We start from the raw sequence: 21446 nt of genomic DNA on the forward strand, positions 1-21446 counted from the left end.
AACAATCCATTGAACACAAATACAACCCACAGGGTGGCAGCTTCTGATAATGTTCCCACAAGTCCTGCCTCCTCTGTCCTTGCCCTGTGGTGTCATCTGCCCTTTGGTGGCTTGCTTCCTTCCAATGGCCAGTAGTACTATTGCCTGGGTGAAGTTGGATGGTGCAAGCTGGGTGATGACGCAGGGTCAACATTAGGCTGGGGGAGGGAAGAATTAACCAAAAGAGAGCCTTCATAGTTGTGTAGGAATCAGAAAATGCACAAAGTTCACCTATGTTCACAGCCAGAGAAATGGTGGGTAGGCTTCTCTTTCAGGCACTCACATCTCAGAATCAGATGGTCATAAACCAGGATCTGAAGCTTTAGAGGAAGTGATGACATGAAACGAATAAAGCTAAACCTCTGAATGGATTTGCGTCTTGGATTTTCAGCCGCACAACCAGCATATGGAATTTCTCTGGCCAGGGACTGAACCCCAAACCCAGCAAAACGTACACCACAGCTGCAGCTAAGCCAAACCTATAACCCACTGTGGTGGGCCAGGGATTAAGCCCATACCTTAGCGAAGATCAGAGCCACTGCAGAGACAATGCTGGATCCTTAACCTGCTGCACCACCACAAGAACTACCCGAATGGATTTTTGATTGCTCCCTTCCATTTTGATTGTATAAGTCCTGATGACAGGAAGGGAGGATTTGTAACTGAACCGTGTCATTGGTTCTGCTCAATTGATCATCATGTTTCTTACCAACAGCAAGAGATAGATAGATAGATAGATGATAGATAGATAGATAGATAGATAGATAGATAGATAGATAGATAGATAGACAGACAGACAGAGAGATAGACAGATGCAGGGACATTTCTCATGGAGTAATCGTTGTTTATCCTTCTTCCAACAAGGAGCATAAAGTTGAAAGGGAAACATCAAGTGTTTGTTTATCACAGGAAATACTCTTGAACCAATGATTGCTTCCTGTTTCTTTATTCTCTCTCTCATTGTCTCCCACCCAACCCCACAATCTCCCATCCCACCTCTCTCTCTCACACACAAGCTCAGACACATAATTGTGTGCAAGGTAGAGAGTGTCATTTGCATGGTTATTTTCAATAATTTTATACACGTGTCTCTAAAACATGTGTCTGGAGAAGGCCTTCATCATCCTCCCCCCTGAATTTGCTCCAGTGAGGCATTTTTGCTGGAAGACAGATACATCCTTGCATCATATAGCTATCTGTTGCGTGTGACCTTTTACCGCAAGTTAGTAGCTTAACACAGTAAACACTGGCTAACTAAACAAGCTATGATGTGGTGAGACTTAGGGAAGAGTCTTTGGCTTGAGAGCCCTTATTTTCGTGCCATCAAGCCTCTGGCCTGACCAGAAGTGCACTTGAAGGCTGGGCTTCTGGCTGTGGAGGGTGGGGAAGGGGAGGGGGTTGGAGGAGACCTGCTTCCAAGATCACCCACTCACTGGTGCAGTTGATGTCAGGCTCCAGGTCCTCACTGGCTACTTGCTAAAGTCACTGACCCCCTGCCACCTGGGGCTTTCCAGAAGGGAACACAGCCGACAATGCGGATATCCTGAATCCATGGGAAATGCAGAGCACTCACTTCTGCTTTCTCATCCATTGAATTACTCCCTCATCGTGTACTTTCGCCTCTGGAGACTTCCCCTGGAAGACTGAGCTATGCTTTTTCTGTCAGGCTCCACTAACCGTGAACAAACCACAGGCCCAGGGAGGGAGTGGAATAAAAGGCCACGGACCTGCCATGCTCAGAGACCCCAGGCTTCAACCATGTTGACACCTCTGCCCTTCATCTGTCCTTCACCCATGACGCTGCATGGGCTTCTCTCCATTCTGCTCCTTCTGACTCTCTTCAGCCCAGGTAAGGTGGTGGCTGACGACATGGGTCTGCAGTTTAGAAGGCTACTGAGCAGGGCAGACAGGACCCTGAATCAGCCTTACAGATTCATAATCCTAAAAGCAACAGCCCGTCATGGGCATTATAAAGGGAGGGGGGGCAATAGGAAAGAGACCATTCCTTTGCCAACAGCCAGACTGCCTGATGAGGTCACACTCTGCTTTATCCTCCCTTTGTATCTTGGGACACCCAGGTAAGGCACAGCAATTTATTAGCAGGGAGACAGAACCGAGAAGGTTGTGTTACAACATCATCTGTCATGATATCTGTTCGGGAGCCCAGCAAAAGAGATGGACAGAATCCTGTCAACAGGAGTTAGTGGGAAGGGTGTGTCTTGAGGACCCCGTTATCCAGGTGTTTGTCTCCCGAAGGGACTGGAAATCGGCACAACTCTCACTGTGGGAGAGGTACGTTCCTGACAGTAAAAGCTGGGTGAGCATTTTTTAATCCAAACTAGACACTGTGGAAAGTGAAGGAAGCAGTCTTACAACTGTATCAGAACTAAGGCATAAACCAGGACTGTCTCATCCAAACTGGCCACTGGGTCAGTCCATGTAAATGGCGCAGACCCAGAAGAGGGTTTCAGAAAGAGCATTACAGTCCCCAAGGAGGGGTTGCTGAGAAGACCAAGTGCTGGTCCACATTCTAGGAAGGGGAGCTCAGCTTCAGGAGCAGTCACACAGAATAGATCCCCCGACATGGAACCTAGTCCTGCAAAATGAGGGGGATTAGGAAGAAAACACATTTGGGAATACTAACACAGGACTTATGCAGGAAGAAAATGATTGGGCTGGGACATGGGGACAGCAACCCAAACGGTGATACTCTGTGACCATAAATCCTTAGTGCTAAGGGACATGGGGACAGCAACCCAAACGGTGATACTCTGTGACCATAAATCCTTAGTGCCAAGGTTGCCAAAGAAAAGTTACCAGGTTCAAACTCATCTTTTTTAGATAAGATGATGAGGTCCACAGAAGAACTTCACACTCTCTAATTTAAGGCTTCCTACCTACATCTGGAAACCGGGTGTCAGGGGTGCAGAGACTGACAGGCACTTATGGAGAAAGAGCTTAAACCGCCTGTGGGTCATGCAAGCCTAGCCCCGGTAGCAGTGGGATCTAATCTATTAAGAAGACACATATTAGACAAAATAATCTTGATGTTTGCACTTGGAAGCCTTTCATTTTTTCATTAAAGAGGAACTGCTTTAGAATATACTGACAGGCTCTGTTCTAACCTCCATATTATATGGGATGATGTCAACATTGACTATCTAAGACTATGACTAAAATAGAAAAAAATTTCCTGCATTAGTGGTGTTTCCAATTTAATCTTCTATGTGTTCACATCTTGCTAATTTTTTATCCTGAATACTCAATTTACTCCCTCTTTTTTTTTTTTTTTTTTGGTTGCACCCAGGGCATGTGGACATTCCTGAGGCCAGGGATGGAACCCCCTAATGCAGCTGTGGCACTGCTGGATCCTTATCCTACTGCACCACAAGGGAGCTTCCTGGATTCATGTCCTCTTGATGGAAGTGGTCACTAACAAGTCAGACCTATGCAGGCATATGTCCATCTACACACACCCTGACCAGAGAGCAGCTCTGAGACTCAGGTAGTCCAGACCCTACCTTCTTCCTCCTTCTCCTCTGTGCTCCCACTCATGACCCACTGACTCCTTTCTTTGCATCTATGGCTTCATCTTTCACTTTGATCCATCCTCCTGAGCCTTCTGTGGAAGAGGGTGCCAGTTTGCGGTTTTGCCTCTAACTTCTCACCCCCAAACGATCATTTGGAAATCTCTGTTTATTCAGTTTTCAATACAGTTATTGCTCAGTCATCTTGTATCCGACATATGCTATCATCCCGGTACTTTTTTGAGCTTTAGGTCTAAAACACAAGTAAGCCACATGAGGACTCCCAAGAATCATAAAGTTTTATGGGAAGAGACAAACACAGGAAAATGATTATTTAAAAATAACTGAAAATTTAAAGCAGAGCTATTTGGAAAGCACAACTATGAGGTTTTGAACAAAGAGAACTATTTGTTGTTGTCGTCGTTTGAGATTACTCAAAGGATAAACAAAAACCAACACCATAACACAGATGTGGCAAAAGGAATCATGAATACATACGTCCATAAATGACAAATGATTTGCCAAGTGAATCTGAGGACTAGAGAAGACAGTGGAGGGAACTTCGGACAAATGAAACAAAGGGAGTAAAGATGAAGGTGTGACGATCGTGGTCTATGCATTGTGGTCAATTACAAGTTCAGCACACAGTGTTCTTAGGTGAAGTGATCATGCCTGTGGCCTGGTGATGAGAGTCACAGGCAGCCCGTGGAAGGTCCTAAGGTGCTAAGGTAGGGGTGTCATATGCAGCAGCAGATTCTCATAATGGAATGGACACTCTTATTTGAATTTAGAAACACCCCTCTAGGCAACAAAGAACATGGACAGGAGGGGCAGCCTGGGAGGGAAGGATCACCAGAATGCGCCTGTGTGATAGTGCAACTGGGTGGAGGGACCGCTATTCTGGGTGAAGAGATGGTGACCCTGGAAAGGAATATGGAAGAGCTATAACTGACTCCATGTAATGCATAAATGAATGCACTGGGCTCCTGAATACAGTTAAAGAGCTTTTACCAAGAAGGGAAGCACAGGAAGGAGAATGTTTCACTTTATGTTTCTTTGTTTTTGAATTTCTGACACAAACAAAATGAGGTCCATTTTCAACACTATCATGTTGTAACTAGGATAAAGTTGTAAGGTTTTGTGTGTTTTTCACAAGTTTTCCCCAGCTCTACTGAGGTGTGGATGACAAATACAGTTTGTGTATATGAAGGGTGTACATGCATGTGGCCACAACATGGATGAATGTGGAGACATTATGCTAAGTGAAATAAGTCAAAGAGAAATAGTTCACAATTTCACTTATATGTGGGCTCTGAAATAGTTATACTCATAAAAATATTGAGTAGACTGGTGGTGATCAAGAGCTGTGGGGGAGGGGGAGGAAACAGGAAGGTTGTATGTTTCCATGGATATACATTTGCATCTCTATGGAGACTTTAGTGCATTTGCCATTTTCACTGCCTATGTGTGGCCATATGCTGGAGTAACGCCAAATCAATATTTTGAACATTAAGTTTATTGGCAAGAAAATGAATTTTTATTTGGAAGAAAATGTGCTTCATGCTAGCAGGCAGTGGCTTCCATCTCTGATCCAGTGACATAGCATCTGGCCAAATGTATATGTGTTCAATAAGCAATTGCAGGAATTTGGAGCAGTTGAACAGGCCCTTTGTCCAGGTTCTTTTCTCCATGCGGAAATGCTCATCCTAGAATTCTTCTATCCTCATACTTGAGTTTGCCATTTCATTCATGGACTAATGATCTTACTGACTTTTTTCTGCAGTAAAAAGTGGTTTGGCTTCTGCTGAAAATCACTGTATAAATGTGAATGGCATTTGCAGAAGAGACACCTGCAAAATGATAGAGGATACACTTGGTGCCTGCAAAAGAAGGTGGAAATGCTGTCGGGCATGGTGGATTCTTTTGCCTGTCCCAACACCTATTATCTATTCGGATTATCAAGAACCCATTAAGCACAAAGTGAAATGAAACTAGGAAAAGCATCAAATGGAAATTTCTTTGTATCTAAAATCTTTAGAATATAGATATTAAACACTGCCAGCTTGGAATTCCTTTGTGCCTCCGCGCTGTCCCTCCTGTGGCTCAAGTCGCTGCTGTGGTGAGGGTTAGAGCCCTGTGCCCTAGCCCAGAACTTCCACATGACATGGATGCAGCTAAAAAGGAAAAACAAAAACAAAAACAAAAAATCCAAACACTGCCAGCTTTATGATCAACTTCTATTATCCCTTGTTAGTAAAAATAAATAGTGATTTCAAATCTACCCAGGTGCTGCTTCTTTGTGACTCACTTTCATATCCAAACCATTGCTTTAAAAGTAAGAGAGCCTATTTATTTAACAAATTTGTAAACATTTATCACAGAAAGATAAAAAAAATTTACCAACAAGTTGCAACGATGAAGAGTTGTTAATGAATACAAAACAGATTTTGATGTTTTACTGCTACACACACACACACACACACACACACAACTGAATCACTTTACTGTACAACTTGAAACTAACACAATGTTGTAAATCAAATATATTTCAATAAAAATTCAAAAAGTAACTAAGGAAATAAGCTAAAGATTGCTATCCAAATGAGATGGAATCATAGTTCTAGGGTAGGGGGAGGATTACAAGAGAAAGGCAAAAACCCTTACAGATACATAAGAAGGATTTTAAAACTTTAAAAGGATAAGAGATTTTTGGCCACAAGTGCCATCAAAATGGGATGAGCAGACTGTCTAGTCCTCAGAAGTAACCTCACGGTGAGTTACAGAAAACTCTGGAAACACTGATGTATTCTTCATAGTTTTTTTACTTTATTTCTATTGACAATTATAGAAAGATCTTATCTGTGTCTGTCTCCTTACCATTATCTTTTAGTTAGTCATGTACAGTAATAAAGGCTTATATCTTGGCATTTTTCATCCTTTTTAATCAAAATATCCTTCTGCTACTTAATTTATACTAGGCCTTAACATTCTGTAGGAGGATTTACCTACTGATGATTGGACATTGCTACACTCGCTTTAATAATTCAACATGTTGACCAACTTCCATGGGAGAGATTCTGCTGTGTGTGTGTGTGTTTCATGGTTCCAATTCTTTTTTTCTTTTTTTTTTTTCTTTTCTATATCTGCAACATACAGAAGTTCCAGGGTTAAGGGTTAAATCAGATTTGTAGCTACTGGTCTACACTACAGCCACAGCCACAGCCACAGCCACACAGGACTCAAGCTGTATCTGTGACCTACACCACAGCTTGTGATAAGGCCAGATCCTTAACCCATTGAGGCCAGGGATTGAACTTGCATCCTCATGGACACTAGTCAGGTTCTTGACCTGCTAAGCCACAATGGGTACGCCCATGGTTCCAATTCTTTTGTTCAGACTTTAAATATTAGAATAAGTATATCTGAATAGGATCATAATAAATATTCTAGAAAGCAAAATTTAAGAATAGGAGGTTCCAGACTTCCTCTTCTCATACAAAGGTTGATTTAACAACTACACATGGATTTAAAGAGCTTTATGAGAGTCTGGAGTACAGTCAAGGAATCAGGGCATGGGTCCCACATTCCAAACATACTTGAAAGAAGCTGCACATTCCAGACACACTTGAAAAGGGTTTCCCCCACCCCCCACCCCCATCCTTGGCTCTAAGCAGCCCCATCCCGTACAGTTTCTTAGACTGGAGGTACACCTGCAGTTCTCCTGAGATACGGCTGCACTCTAGGGGCTCCACTGGCCTAGAGTTTTGGAATACCCTGCTCCGGTGGCTCCACTAGGCTTTGCCCTAAGAAAGGGGGGGCTGTCAGTGGTGACTTGTCTTGGCAAGAATTTTCTGTCTGGGACCCATGCTTCTGCCAGGCATCTTTTGAAATCCAGGCAGAGGCCAAGTTAGATTCTGTAATATGGTAATGGTGTGGAATTCACTTACAACACTAGCTTAAAAGTTAAGACAAACATATTAAAATAACTATAATAATCTGTTATTGAATACACAGTATACAAATACATAAACTGTAACATCAATAACCCAAAATGTGACAAGGGAAAAGTAAAGGGTAATGGTTAGGAATGCTACTGAAGTCAAGTTGTATTAAATACAACTTAAGTTTAAAATAGAGTGAGAGACCTTTAATATTTTTAATGTAGCTTTTTGGTTACCACAATGGAAAAACCCATTGTAATAACATGAACGAACATGATAAAGATGTCAAAGCATACTGATACCAAGAAACATCAAATCATCAAAAAAGACAGCAAGATAAGAATCAAAGAACAATGGATCTATAAAACACTCAAATTCAACATCAAAATAGTAAGTCTTTACCTATCAATAATTAATTTCAATGTAAATAAATTAAGTTCTACAATCAAAAAACATAGAATAACCGAATGAATAAAAAAAGATATGTTGCCTATAAGAAAGTAACTTTAGCTTTAAAGACACAATGACTTTGTCATAAAGACTAGAAAAAGATATTTCAAGGAAAAGGTAACCCCAAAAAAGCAAGGGTAGCTATACTTACATTAGACAAAAATAAAGTTTAAACTAAAAAATAATACAAAGAGACAAGGAAAGTCATTATGGAAGGATAAGGAGATCAATTCATCAGAAATATATAAAAAGTGTAAATACTTAAGAACCCAACATCAGAGCACCTAAATATATAACACATAAACTAACAGAACTAAAAGGAGAAATACATAGCAATAGAATAATAGATTTGGGCTTTAATATCCTACTCTCAACAATGGATAGTTCATTCAGATAGAGAATCAATATGGAAATAGTGTTTTGAACAACATCATAAACGTATGAATCTAACAGACTCATGAATCTAACAGAACATTCTACTTGACAACGACAGAATCCACATTCTTTGTAGGTGCACATGGAGCATTTTCTATCATAGATGATATGTTAGGCCACATAACAAGTCTTGGAAAATTCAGGAAGATTCAAATCCCATGTATATACTCTGTGCCAGTCATAGATGAACATGGGCAACCCTACTCCAGCATGATCTCTTTCAGCCAATCACATCTGCAATGACCCTCTTTCCAAATAAAGTCACGTTGTGAAGAGGTTAAAACATCAACATGTGACATTTGTAGAGATGCTATTCAATCCAGAACACTGATTTTGCATGAAATACTATTTGGGAACAGCTGGTTTAGACATATTTCATAAAGTCAACACTTGGCAAATTCAGGATTAAAAAAGGTGTGCCAGGATTTATAATGTATATATAACCTTATAAATATAAGATATTTAGATATGAATGTTCTATTTTCTTAGTTAACTAAGGATGACAACAAATTGACTTCCGACATTTTAACACTCAGTCTTGTTCAGCTGTAGTTTACAACCAGTTTGGTTTAATTCAGTTACAGGGTAATTTCCTGCCATAACAAAACCAGCAGATACAGATATTTTAATAATAAGTTACCTAGAACATTCTTGATTTTTTCTTATGAGTATAGATATTTTGATAAAATTTTGATTATCCATAATTGTTAAGGTATCCTTTGTCACTGAAGAGCTTCATAATTGTAATGCTGAATACTAGTTATGTTCTGGGAAGACTGGAGACAAATGTCAAAGGTTGAAAAGACAAATTGGTGTTTTTTTACAAATCTCTAATTTGGCATTTAGAAATAAAGCCGACATTTCTCTCTAGTTTACTACAATCTACCCTCTTTCCTTTACAGGTCTAATTCAATCTCCAAAAATAAGGATTCAATAAGGAGTGAATTTGGTTAATGAAGTCCCTATTAGATTTGAAGAATTCAAACTAACAGGTTCTTTTTTTTGGTTACAAGTAATGCACACTTTGTCATTTTATTAAAACTTTAAAAACCTAAAAATGAGAAAAAAAGAACTTTAAAATATGACAGTGTGTTACAGAGGATATTATATTAGACTCATATGCTCATTAAACCCAGAATTGGTGTACAACGTGGGAAACTATCAGATACAGAAGAAAATGAGAGAAGACTAAAGGAGCATAGACTCTGGGCTGCAGGATCTGCTTTCTTTTTTTTTATAATTTTTTTATTCTCCCACTGTACAGCAAGGGGGTCAGGTTATCCTTACATGTATACATTACAATTACATTTTTCCCCCACCCTTTCTTCTGTTGCAACATGAGTATCTAGACAAAGTTCTCAATGCTATTCAGCAGGATCTCCTTGTAAATCTATTCTAAGTTGTGTCTGATAAGCCCAAGCTCCCCGATCCCTCCCACTCCCTCCCCCTCCCATCAGGCAGCCACAAGTCTCTTCTCCAAGTCCATGATTCTCTTTTCTGAGGAGATGTTCATTTGTGCTGGATATTAGATTCCAGTTATAAGTGATATCATATGGTATTTGTCTTTGTCTTTCTGGCTCATTTCACTCAGGATGAGATTCTCTAGTTCCATCCATGTTGCTGCAAATGGCATTATGTCATTCCTTTTTATGGCTGAGTAGTATTCCATTGTGTATATATACCACTTCTTCCGAATCCAATCATCTGTTGATGGACATTTGGGTTGTTTCCATGTACTGGCTATTGTGAATAGTGCTGCAATGAACATGCGGGTGCACGTGTCTCTTTTAAGTAGAGTTTTGTCCGGATAATGCCCCAAGAGTGGGATTGCGGGGTCATATGGAAGTTCTATGTATAGATTTCTAAGGTATCTCCAAACTGTTCTCCATAGTGGCTGTACCAGTTTACATTCCCACCAGCAGTGCAGGAGGGTTCCCTTTTCTCCACAGCCCCTCCAGCACTTGTTATTTGTGGATTTATTAATGATGGCCATTCTGACTGGTGTGAGGTGGTATCTCATGGTAGTTTTGATTTGCATTTCTCTTATAACCAGCGATGTTGAGCATTTTTTCATGTGTTTGTTCGCCATCTGTATATCTTCTTTGGAGAAATGTGTATTCAGGTCTTTTGCCCATTTTTCCATTGATTGGTTGGTTTTTTTGCTGTTGGGTTGTATAAGTTGTTTATATATTCTAGAGATTAAGTCCTTGTCGGTTGCATCATTTGAAACTATTCTCTCCCATTCTGTAAGGAGTCTTTTTGTTTTCTTTTTGGTCTCCTTTGCTGTGCAAAAGCTTTTCAGTTTGATGAGGTCCCATGGGTTTATTTTTGCTCTAATTTCTATTGCTTTGGGAGACTGACCTGAGAAAATATTCATGATGTTGATGTCAGAGAGTGTTTTGCCTATGTTCTCTTCTAGGAGTTTGATGGTGTCCTGTCGTATATTTAAGTCTTTCAGCCATTTTGAGTTTATTTTGGTGCATGGTGTGAGGGTGTGTTCTAGTTTCATTGCTTTGCATGCAGCTGTCCAGGTTTCCCAGCAATGCTTGCTGAATAGACTTTCTTTTTCCCATTTTATGTTCTTGCCTCCCTTGTCAAAGATTAATTGACCATAGGTGTCAGGGTTTATTTCCGGGTTCTCTATTCTGTTCCATAGGTCTGTCTGTCTGTTTTGATACCAGTACCACACTGTTTTGCTGACTGTGGCATTGTAGTATTTCTTGAGGTCTGGGAGAGTTATGCCTCCTGCTTGGTTTTTGTTTCTCAGGATTGCTTTGGCGATTCTGGGTCTTTTGTGGTACCAGATAAATGTTTGGATTGTTTGTTCTAGTTCTGTGAAAAATGTCATGGGTGATTTGATAGGGATTGCATTGAATCTGTAGATTGCTTTGGGTAGTATGGCCATTTTTACAATATTGATTTTCCTGATCCAGGAACATGGAATATCTTTCCATTTTTTTACATCTTCTTTGATTTCTTTGATTAAAGTTTTATCGTTCTCGGCATATAGGTCCTTTACCTCCTTGGTCAGGTGTATTCCGAGGTATTTGATTTTGTGAGGTACAATTTTAAAAGGTATCATTTTTTTTGTATTCCTTTTCTAATATTTCATTGCTGGTACACAGAAATGCAACTGACTTCTGAATGTTAATCTTATATCCTGCTACTTTGCTGCATTTATTAATCAGTTCAAGGAGTTTTGGGGTTGAGTCCTTCGGGTTTTCTAGGTATAGTATCATGTCATCTGCATACAGTGACAGTTTGATCTCTTCTCTTCCTATATGGATGCCTTTTATTTCTTTTGTTTGTCTAATTGCTGTGGCTAAGACTTCCAAAACTATGTTGAAGAGCAGTGGTGAGAGTGGGCATCCCTGTCTTGTTCCAGAGTTGAGTGAGAAGGCTTTCAGTTTTTCCCCATTGAGGATTACATTTGCTGTGGGTTTATCATAAATGGCTTTGATTATATTCAGGAATGTTCCCTCTATACCCACTTTGGCGAGGGTCTTGATCATGAATTGATGTTGGACTTTGTCAAATGCTTTTTCGCGTCTATTGAGATGATCATATGATTTTTGTCTTTTTTTTTTTTTGTTAATGTGGTGTATGATGCTGATTGATTTGCGTATGTTGAACCATCCTTGTGCACCTGGGATGAACCCAACCTGGTCGTGGTGTATAATTTTTTTGATATGTTGTTGGATTCGGTTGGCTAAGATTTTGTTGAGAATTTTTGCATCTACATTCATCAATGATATTGGCCGATAGTTTTCTTTTTTGGTGGTATCTCTGTCTGGTTTTGGAATGAGGGTGATGGTGGCATCATAGAATGTCTTTGGGAGTGTTCCTTCTTCTTCAACATTTTGAAAGAGTTTAAGGAGGATGGGCACCAATTCCTCTTTCTATGTTGGATAAAATTCACCTGTGAAGCCATCTGGTCCTGGACTTTTATTTGTAGGGAGTGATTTTATGACCTCTTCAATTTCATTTCTAGTGATCAGTCTGTTCAGTTGGTCTGTTTCTACTTGATTCAGTATTGGCAGGCTGTAAGATTCTAGAAAATTGTCCATTTCTTCCAGATTGTCAAACTTGTTGCCGTATGGTTGTTCATAGTATTGTCTTATGGTTTTTTGTATTTCTGCTGTATCCGTTGTGATTTCTCCTTTTTCATTTATAATTTTGGTTATTTGGGTTCTTTCTCTCCTCTTTTGAGTGAGTCTGGCCAGGGGTTTGTCAATTTTGTTCACCTTTTCAAAGAACCAGCTCTTGGTTTTATTAATTTTCTCTATTGTTTTTTGAGTCTCTATTTTATTGATTTCTTCGTTGATCTCTATAATTTCCTTCCTTCTGCTGACTTTAGGCCTTTTTTGTTCTTCTTTTTCTAATTCATTTAGGTGGAGGGTTAAGTTGTCAATTTGGGATCTTCCTTCTTTTCTGAGAAAGGCCTGTATTGCTATAAATTTCCCTCTGAGCACTGCTTTCGCAGCATCCCATAGATTTTGAGAGGTTGTGTCTTCATTATCATTTGTTTTGAGGTATTTTTTAATTTCCTTCTTGATTTCCTCATTGACCCATTGGTTTTTTAGTAGCATGTTGTTTAGTCTCCATGGAGTAGGTTTTTTCTCTTTGCTTTTCCCATGGTTGATTTCTAATTTCATGGCATTGCGGTCAGAGAAGATACTTGAGATCATTTCTACGCTCCTAAATTTATTGAGATTCGCTTTGTGTCCCAATATGTGGTCGATTCTTGAGAATGTTCCATGAGCATTAGAGAAGAATGTGTATTCTGCTTTTTTTGGATGTAGTGTCCTGAAGATATCAATTAAGTCTAACTTCTCTATTGTTTCCTTTAGGATCTCTGTTGCTTTATTGGTTTTCTGTCTAGAGGATCTGTCCATTGATGTGAGGGGGGTATTAAGGTCTCCTACTATGGTTGTATTCTCATCAATATCTCCCTTTATGTCTGTTAATATTTGTTGTATGTATCTGGGTGCTCCTATATTTGGGGCATATATGTTGACGATAGTAACATCCTCTCCTTGGATGGATCCCTTAATCATTAAGTAGTGTCCTTCTTTGTCTTTCTTTATGTCTTTTGTTTTAAAGTCTATTTTGTTTGATGTGAGTATTGCAACTCCTGCTTTTCTGTCATGTCTATTGGCGTGAAATATTTTTCCCCACCCTTTCACTTTCAATCTATATGTATCTTTTGTCCTAAGGTGAGTTTCTTGTAGGCAGCATGTTGAAGGTTTTTGCCTTTTTATCCACTCAGCCACTCTGTGTCTTTTGATTGGGGCATTCAGTCCATTGACATTTAAGGTGATAATTGATAGATGATTATTTATTGCCATTTTGAACCTCGTGTTCCAGTCGATTCTATGGTTCTCCATTCTTCCTTTCTTTTTTTTTTTTTTTTTTTTTTTTTTTTTTGGTTGGATGGTCTCCTGTTATTATCTGCTTGAGTGTATTTTTTTTTCATTTTTTGCAATTGCAATATTTGGTTTTGGCTTGTGGTTGCCCTGGTTTTTAAGTATGCTAACCCCTCCCCATAATTGTGTGTTTTAGCCTGATGGTCCTGTAAGTTCAAACACTTCATTACTATATTAAAATTAAGAAGAGAAACATACAAACAAACAAACAAAAAGGGTTATTTATTTCCTAACACCCCTTGCCCACATTTTATGGTTTTGATGACTCTTTTTTATTTTTTTCTTTTTTATTTTATTTTGTTTGAAGCATGTTCATGATTAAATCTGTATGCTGGCTTATTTGAGTGACTGCTCTCTGACTGCGGTTTCCTCAGTCCTAGTTCTTCCTCTTCTTCTTCTTCTTCTTTTTTTCTTTTCTTTTTTCTTCCCTTTCCTTCCTTTCTTTTTGGTGTAGAGAAGCCCTTTCAGTATTTCTTTCAATCTGGGTTTTGTGTTGCTGTATTCTTTTAGTTTTTGTTTGTTGGAAAAAATTTTTATTTCCCCTTCTATTTTAAATGATATTCTTGCTGGATAGTGTATTCTAGGTTGCATATTTTTTCCTTTGAGCACTTTAAATATCTCTTGGCATTCCCTTCTGGCCTGCAGTGTTTCTGTAGAGAAATCAGCTGATAAGCTTATGGGGGTTCCCTTGTAGGTAACATTCTGTTTTTCTCTTGCTGCCTTTAGGATCCTCTCTTTATCACTAACTTTTGCCATTTTTATTATGATGTGTCTTGCTGTGGGTCTATTTGGGTTCAATTTGTTTGGGGCCCTCTGTGCTTCTTGTATCTTGAACCCAGTATCCTTTAGATTTGGGAAGTTTCCAGTGATAATTTCTTCAAATATATTTTCCATTCCCTTATCTTTTTCTACTCCATCTGGAATTCCTATTATGCGTAGATTGGCTCACTTTATACTATCCCATAGGTCTCTTATATTGCTTTCTTGTTTTTTGATTTGGTTTTCTGTCTGCTGGCTTGATTGGGTGATTTCCATTATTCTATCTTCCATATCACTGATTCGTTCTTCTGCATTATTCATTCTGGTTTTTACTGCCCCTAGTTCAGTTTGCATCTCTGCAAATGAATGTTCTAGTTTTTCTTGGCTCTTCCTTATATTTTCTAGTTCCTTTCTGAGAGTGTCTGCATTACTGTTCATATCTTCTCTTAATTCCTTCAGTATTTTCACTATTTCTCTTTTGAACTCCAGGTCTGTCAGACTGCAGAGATCTGTTTCATTGTTGACTGTTTTAGGTGAGTTCTCCTGTTGGTTTGACTGGGGGTGGCTTCTCAGCTTCTTCATCTTGCTTGTTGTTTTCTTTTTCCTGAGGGAATTGTACTCTCTGTGATCGGGCAGTGTTTGCCTTGTCACTGCTGTGGAGTGTTTCCTGAGAGCTGGCATTGTTGGTCAGTCTTTTTTGAGGCAGTGTGGCTTTTCTGGAGTGTTTATGGGGCTAACAGGGTCTCTTTGAAGCAAAGGAGGAGTTCCTGTGGGCAGACAGGACTGGGAGGTGCACACCACGATGGTAGCAGATTTCACTCGGTCAGGCAGAGCTTGCTCTGGTGTTTTTAGGCCGTGGGGTTCTTGCAGGAGGTTGGCAGTGTTGGGCAGCTGTTCCTCAGGAATGCAGCGCCCCCTGGGGGCTGGAGCAGCTATCTGGGTCACTGAGAACCTAAGAGGCCTCTTCCCTAGGGCAGCCCAACTCAGAAGGGCGACCTGAGAATGTAGGCAGATCTTTTCACAGTCTGGCCAAGCTTGTTGCAACTTTTCTGGGCTGCAGGGGCTCCTCCAGGGGGCTGGTGGTGCTGAGCAGCTATTCCGTGGGAGTGGTGCACCCCCTAAGGGCTTGGGTGGCTAGCAGGGCCACTGAAAACCCAAGAGGCTCCTCCATAGGGCAGCCTGACTCAGAAAGACTGTCTGAGATCTTTCCCTGGCTCAGCCAGGCTTGTTGCAGTTTTTCTGGGCTGCAGGGGGTCCTGCCTGGAGCTGGAGGTCCTATGCAGCTGATCTGCTATAGCTCGGCACCCTCTGGGGGCTTGGGTGGCTAGCAGGGCCGCTGAATACCCAGGAGGCTCCTCCCCAGGGCAGCCTGACTCAGAAAGACCGTCTGAGATCTTTTCATGGCTCAGCCAGGCTTGTTGCAGTTTTTCTGGGCTGCAGGGTGTCCTGCCTGGAGCTGGCATTCCTATGCAGCTGATCTGCTATAGCTCGGCACCCTCTGGGGGCTTGGGCGGCTAGCAGGGCCTCTGAAAACCCAAGAGGCTCCTCCCCAGGGCAGCCCAACTCAGAAAGACCGTCCGAGAATTAGGCTGATCTTTTCACGGCCTGGCTAGGCTTGTTCTAGCTTTTCTGGGCTGCAGGACTTTTCTTGGGGGCTGGTGGTGTTTGGTGCTGCTCTGTGGAGGTGTAGCTCCTCCAAAGGGCAAGCAGGCCTATACAGGGACAGCCCCTGTGGTGGTAGGCTTCAGGTAATTGTTGGGGCCAGCCCTCCCAGATGGCAGGCAGCCCCAGGTAAGGCGAGAGCGTAGGGGATAGTGGGGGTGGGGGGAGGGGATGCACTGGGAAGCACAGCTTTCTGCTAGCTAGCAGGCCTGTAAGCTTGCTGTGGCATGGGGAGTATTCTATGGGGACCCACCCCTTCTTCTCTCCCCTCCCCAGCACGGGCGCAGACCAGGCTCTTCTCCCAGGTTCCCTCTGTTGTGGCTTTCCACTTCCCCGCCCCTAGAGTATTGCTCCCTTCCTCTGCGACAGCTTTGTTTTCTAGTCTCCCAGGCAGTCTCTGCCCCGTCAAACTTGACAGACCGGTTTCTAGACCTCCCAAGCAGTCTCTGCTCCGCCCCACCCCCCACCCCAGCCCTTTCTCGGGGACTAACCTTCAGAGCAGAGGACTCAGTGCCCAGCCCCCACCCAGGCGTCTCAAATTTTGGTGACTGTGCCCATAGTTCAGATGGTCCGTTCGGTTCTTGATCAGCTTTTCAGTACTCCAACTTACTGCTACACTCTTCTCTGCATCTGGAGATTCCTCCAGTTCGTTTGATCTTTCCCCCAAGTAGGTGACTTTCCAGGGTGTGGGATCCCTTTCTCCTCCTCAGTTCCCTTTCGGGAGTGCCCGTCCCACTTGGATTCACCTTCTCTCACTCTCCTCTTTTCTCCCAATCTGCCCAGTAATGTCACAAACTTCTTGCCGTTATCGGAGTTTAGGTTCTTCTGCCAGCGATTGGTTGCTGTTCTGTGTGAGTTACTTGTTCTGTAGATGTGCTTTTTTTGTTGTGTTTATGGGAGAGGGCGAGCATGTCCCCCTTCTCTTCCGCCATCTTGTCCTCAATCCGTAATCTTAATTTCATCCACAATCTTTCCTCTTTCCATGTAACCTAACATAGCCACAGGTTCCAGAGATTAGAACATGGACTTATTTTAAGGGGCCAGTGCTCTACCTACTATGAGAACTTTGATTTACACCCTTTTTTAAAATTTATTACATTCAGCAGAGGAAAAGGAAGCCCAGCATGGTTGCACACTCTTGTCACACACGTAGTTACCATAAAGGCCTTTAATCATTCATTAACTCATTAATGAACATCCTCCTACCTATTATGGTAGGCGCTGTCAGAATATAAAGCACTTGACCAGTCACAGTCGCTGATCTCAGAGGACCTACAAGCTATGTGTTCATGAAGTATGAAGTCAGTATATGAGGCAAGGACTTCAAAGGCAAACCAGAACACTTCTCAAATACTTACTTTGGCAACCCAGCTGGAGAGAATAAAATATAACCATTACTAATGTAATAGTAGAGTAAAAGAGCAAACCAGAGAATTATGACTATATAAATGAAGCACAATAATATATTTTGCAGTCATGATTTTGTCATTATTAAGAGCAATGTGTTTAGGCCTCAGATAAAGCTGTTTTCAAATCCTGACTAAGACTTTGGAATCAAGGAGTTATAAAATCAAGGACTTATAAAAATCTTAGTTTCCTCTTCAATAAAATGTGAATAATACCAATTACAATCAGTTCTGCATGAAGAATATAAAGAGTACTTATAGCATAATGTGGCTCCTAGAAAGTGTCCAATAATGAAAGTAGTTATTATCATTGGACATTGAAATTTAATGAAGATTAAATACCACAGAAACTTGTCACTGAACTTGTAGCATAAAAAGAAAGTATAAGAAAGGAATGATTCATTTTTAAAGTGCTTGATTAGCTTAAGTTCACTTATCTTAAGAGAACCTAGTCGAAAATTTAATTGCCTAATATTTATATCAATTCCATTAAAAACTCTAGGAATAAAGATTAGCAGTGAGATCCTGCTGTGTAGCACTGGGAACTATGTCTAGTCACTTATGATGGAGCATGATAATGTAGGAAAAAAGAATGTATACATGTATGTGTAACTGGGTCACTATGCTGTATAGTAGGAAAAAAAATAATGTATTGGGGAAATAAAAAAAAGGGAACTTCTACAAAAGAAAATGATAAAAATGATTTTATCAGTCAGAAGTATATCTTTCAGATGCTGATGGAGTACATCCTGACATACGCAGAATGGCCTTAGGTGGTAAATTATATTAATATAATAGAGTCCTGACAATGAATTTCTCCAAGTAATTTTCCAAACTTGTAAATGCACATTTGACCCCAGAGAGTGTATATATGTCTGTGTGTTGTAATGAGTAATAAATCAACAGAAAATTAGGATTTTGTCCCCACTGTCACTTTGCTCTAATTCTTTCTTCCATCTGTAAAATTGCTGATTAAATTTTATATGCCCATCCTCATGAAATTATACAATACAAGGTCTCCAGAGTATATGGTTAAAAAAATGACATTATGAGACAGAATGAAATTGCTCAGTGTTGGTAGCTGAGACTTTTCCCCACTGATATTTTTTTATTGTGTTGCTCTGCTTTCTTCTAAACACACTGGGTAGAAATGTTTGATTTCTCAGACAAGTACAATCTGCTTTCTTCACATCCTATTAGAAAATGAAGCTAACTAGCCAATTTAAAAAGTAGAATGGCAGCTCCCTTGGGATAAGACAGCTTTAAAATTGTTGCCCAATTCAACACAAATATGCTTTAAATATTGTGACAGGCAGGAGTTCCCACTGTGGCTCAGTGGGTTAAGAACCCAACATAGTATCCATGAGGATGTGGATTCGATCCCTGGCCTCACTCAGTGGGTTAAGAATCCGGCATTGCCCTGAGCTGTGGCATAGGTCACAGATGTGACTCAGATCCTGAGTTGCTGTGGCTGTGGTGCAGGCTGGCAGCTGCAGCTATGATTGGACTCCTAGGCTGGGAACTTCTATATGCCATGGGTGTGGCCCTAAAAAAAAAAAAAAAAAAAAAAGTGTTGCTGTTAAGCCACTGAATTTGTGGTCATTTGTGATGGTAGTAATAGAAAACCAACACAAATAGTAACTGAGAGGCTCTGATACACTGAGGTGAATGCTAGAGTTGGGGAGATTCCATCTAGTTTACCCAAGCCTTTCAGTGAATATTCATCCTAGCTGGGGTGAATATACATTTCAGATAACCAATGAATCTTTTTTAGTAGGAAAATGTGCAATATTTGGCACATACTTGAAATAAATGTTTCATTATATCTGAAATTCAAATTTAACTGAGTGTCCTGTATTTTTGTTTGTTAAATCCGGCAGAACTACTTTTAATCCACGCATGCAGGGATGCTCAACAGAACTGCTCCCTGCCAAGCATGCTGAAACCCATTACTTAACGATTCTCTCCCTGTATTTTGGGTCTAATTTATCATGCACAGCCTGCCTTTGTCTATGCTAATAGGGTTGCCTAGTTTCCATCTCTAGTCATGATATTATTGTCATGAATTTCAAATCGAGGTCAGTGCTATTTTGCTAAATGTGACAGTCCTATGATCATCTGGGACCTCATATGCATTCTCCTCCTTTGGCCTCACCCAATTTTTATTTCTCCTTTGCCAACATACATGATGACTAGCCAAGTACTACTGAGAGGGCAATATTCAGGCTCTGACCCTGGGCATCAATGTGCCCCCTCTGCTTGTTTTAAATATTCTCACTCCCACAGCAGCCGTTGATACTGGTTTGCTGAACTGCTCAGTAGACTGTGGGGTAATGCCATTAAATTGGAACAAATTAGCGTGCCTTCTTCCACAGCACTTTCCTCTAACTGTGAACTTTCACTTATGAAAATCAGGACTCATGCATAACTGTAATATTTTCCAAAGATATCACACAGTTCCTTTCAGTGGATTCTTATATTGCCAAGGAATGGGGGAGCAAAGAATGTCTGTTTTGGAGTCAGAAAGTATAATGTTACATGCCCACTTATTATAAATAGATAATTTGTAGAAAAATTGGCAGAAATAATTTGTTTCTCCTTCATCAAGATATAGTGAGGGAGGTAGGATGTTAATTCTAGACAAGACTTAGGGATATGATTGTAAATTTATGTTAAGATTTACATTTTTCCATTAATATACTTGGGATTTATTCCAGAAGTGTGTTTTCTTTTAATGATATACGATATTTAATATAGATTCTTCAGGTAACCCTGTCATTTGCAATGAAGTTATTTTTTTTAAATATGGGCCTCCAAACATGAATAATGCCCATTTCTGCTCAATTAAGTTTTGAATGAAATCAGTGTTGTTGCTTTTTTAGTTTTGGGAGATAGTCTAGACCATACTAGACAAAACTTTCATTCAAAATAAGTATAATTTTTCACCATATTGCTTATGTAAGAAATACCATATGCAGTATAATTATAATCCTTATTATCTTTTTCTTTTGAACAATACTAAGGTAAATTATGGCAGTTTGGTAGTATTGTAAAATAGAAATATCTTGCAAACACAGAACCCTCTACATGTCATTTTATAGGCGAAGAAACAAAGATCTTAAGAATATAAAATCCTGCCTAAGGATTTATGGTGGATGATAAGGTTAAGGATTTAAGGTGGATGATAAAATACAAAATAAAAATAGAAACAATGTATATTGTACAGCAAGAGCAGAATCATAAAAGGTCAAGAAATGAGGGTAAATACTGCAATGTCATAAAGAGAAACATCTTGTGCGAAGTGGCCCACAACTTTAGCAAGAGCCAAATAAAAAAGTGAAATGTTGCCACTTGGATTTTTAAGACTCCACTGAACCACTTACTAAGGAGAAGCACAGATACTATGGGTACAAACACTAGGCATGAATTCCTGCTTGGGTTCTTCATAAAGAGGACACAATAGGCAAAAACATCTTACAAATTCCAGATAAGAATCAAGTCCAAAACCCAGGCAGACCTCAGAATCTCCAATTCTTCTCAGCAAGACCACAGAGTCCCTACTACATTGTCAGTTTTTTCCTCCCTTCAAGATGATATATCTAGTTTTTCTACGAATGGCCATTACTTCTGGTCATAACTCAAGATATCTTTGTATTATCTGTATTTAAAAAATGTTTTTAGGAGTTCCCGTCGTGGCTCAGTGGTTAACAAATCCGCCAAGAACCATGAGGTTGTGGGTTCGATCCCTGGCCTTGCTCAGTGGGTTAAGGATCCGGCGTTGTAGGCCAGCGGCTACAGCTC

General features: G+C 40.3%; 1 protein-coding gene across 3 annotated transcripts; it reads left to right on the forward strand.

Annotated features, from left to right (window-relative positions):
- Positions 1-1630: 1630 nt before the first annotated feature.
- LOC110257051 (beta-defensin 109-like) lies at positions 1631-5847 on the forward strand. Of its 3 annotated transcripts, none has more exons than XM_084999882.1 (2): positions 1631-1888; positions 5350-5847. In XM_084999882.1, the coding sequence occupies exons 1-2, from the start codon at positions 1690-1692 to the stop codon at positions 5553-5555; spliced, it is 405 nt and encodes a 134-aa protein (XP_084856008.1). In that variant the 5' UTR covers positions 1631-1689; the 3' UTR covers positions 5556-5847. The 3 variants fall into 3 exon arrangements, 1 of the variants encoding a protein (XP_084856008.1); XR_002339216.2 differs by lacking the exon at positions 5350-5847 and adding an exon at positions 3347-3480 and having other exon boundaries at positions 1759-1888; XR_014829775.1 differs by lacking the exon at positions 1631-1888 and adding an exon at positions 3411-3544 and having other exon boundaries at positions 5350-5535.
- Positions 5848-21446: the final 15599 nt, after the last annotated feature.

Source organism: Sus scrofa, chromosome 15, assembly GCF_054392235.1.
Source record: "Sus scrofa isolate SSC_HxYL_T2T_F1_AM1 chromosome 15, Sscrofa_HxYL_maternal_Yorkshire_Landrace_v2.0, whole genome shotgun sequence".
In the NCBI taxonomy this organism is placed as follows: Eukaryota; Metazoa; Chordata; class Mammalia; order Artiodactyla; family Suidae; genus Sus; species Sus scrofa.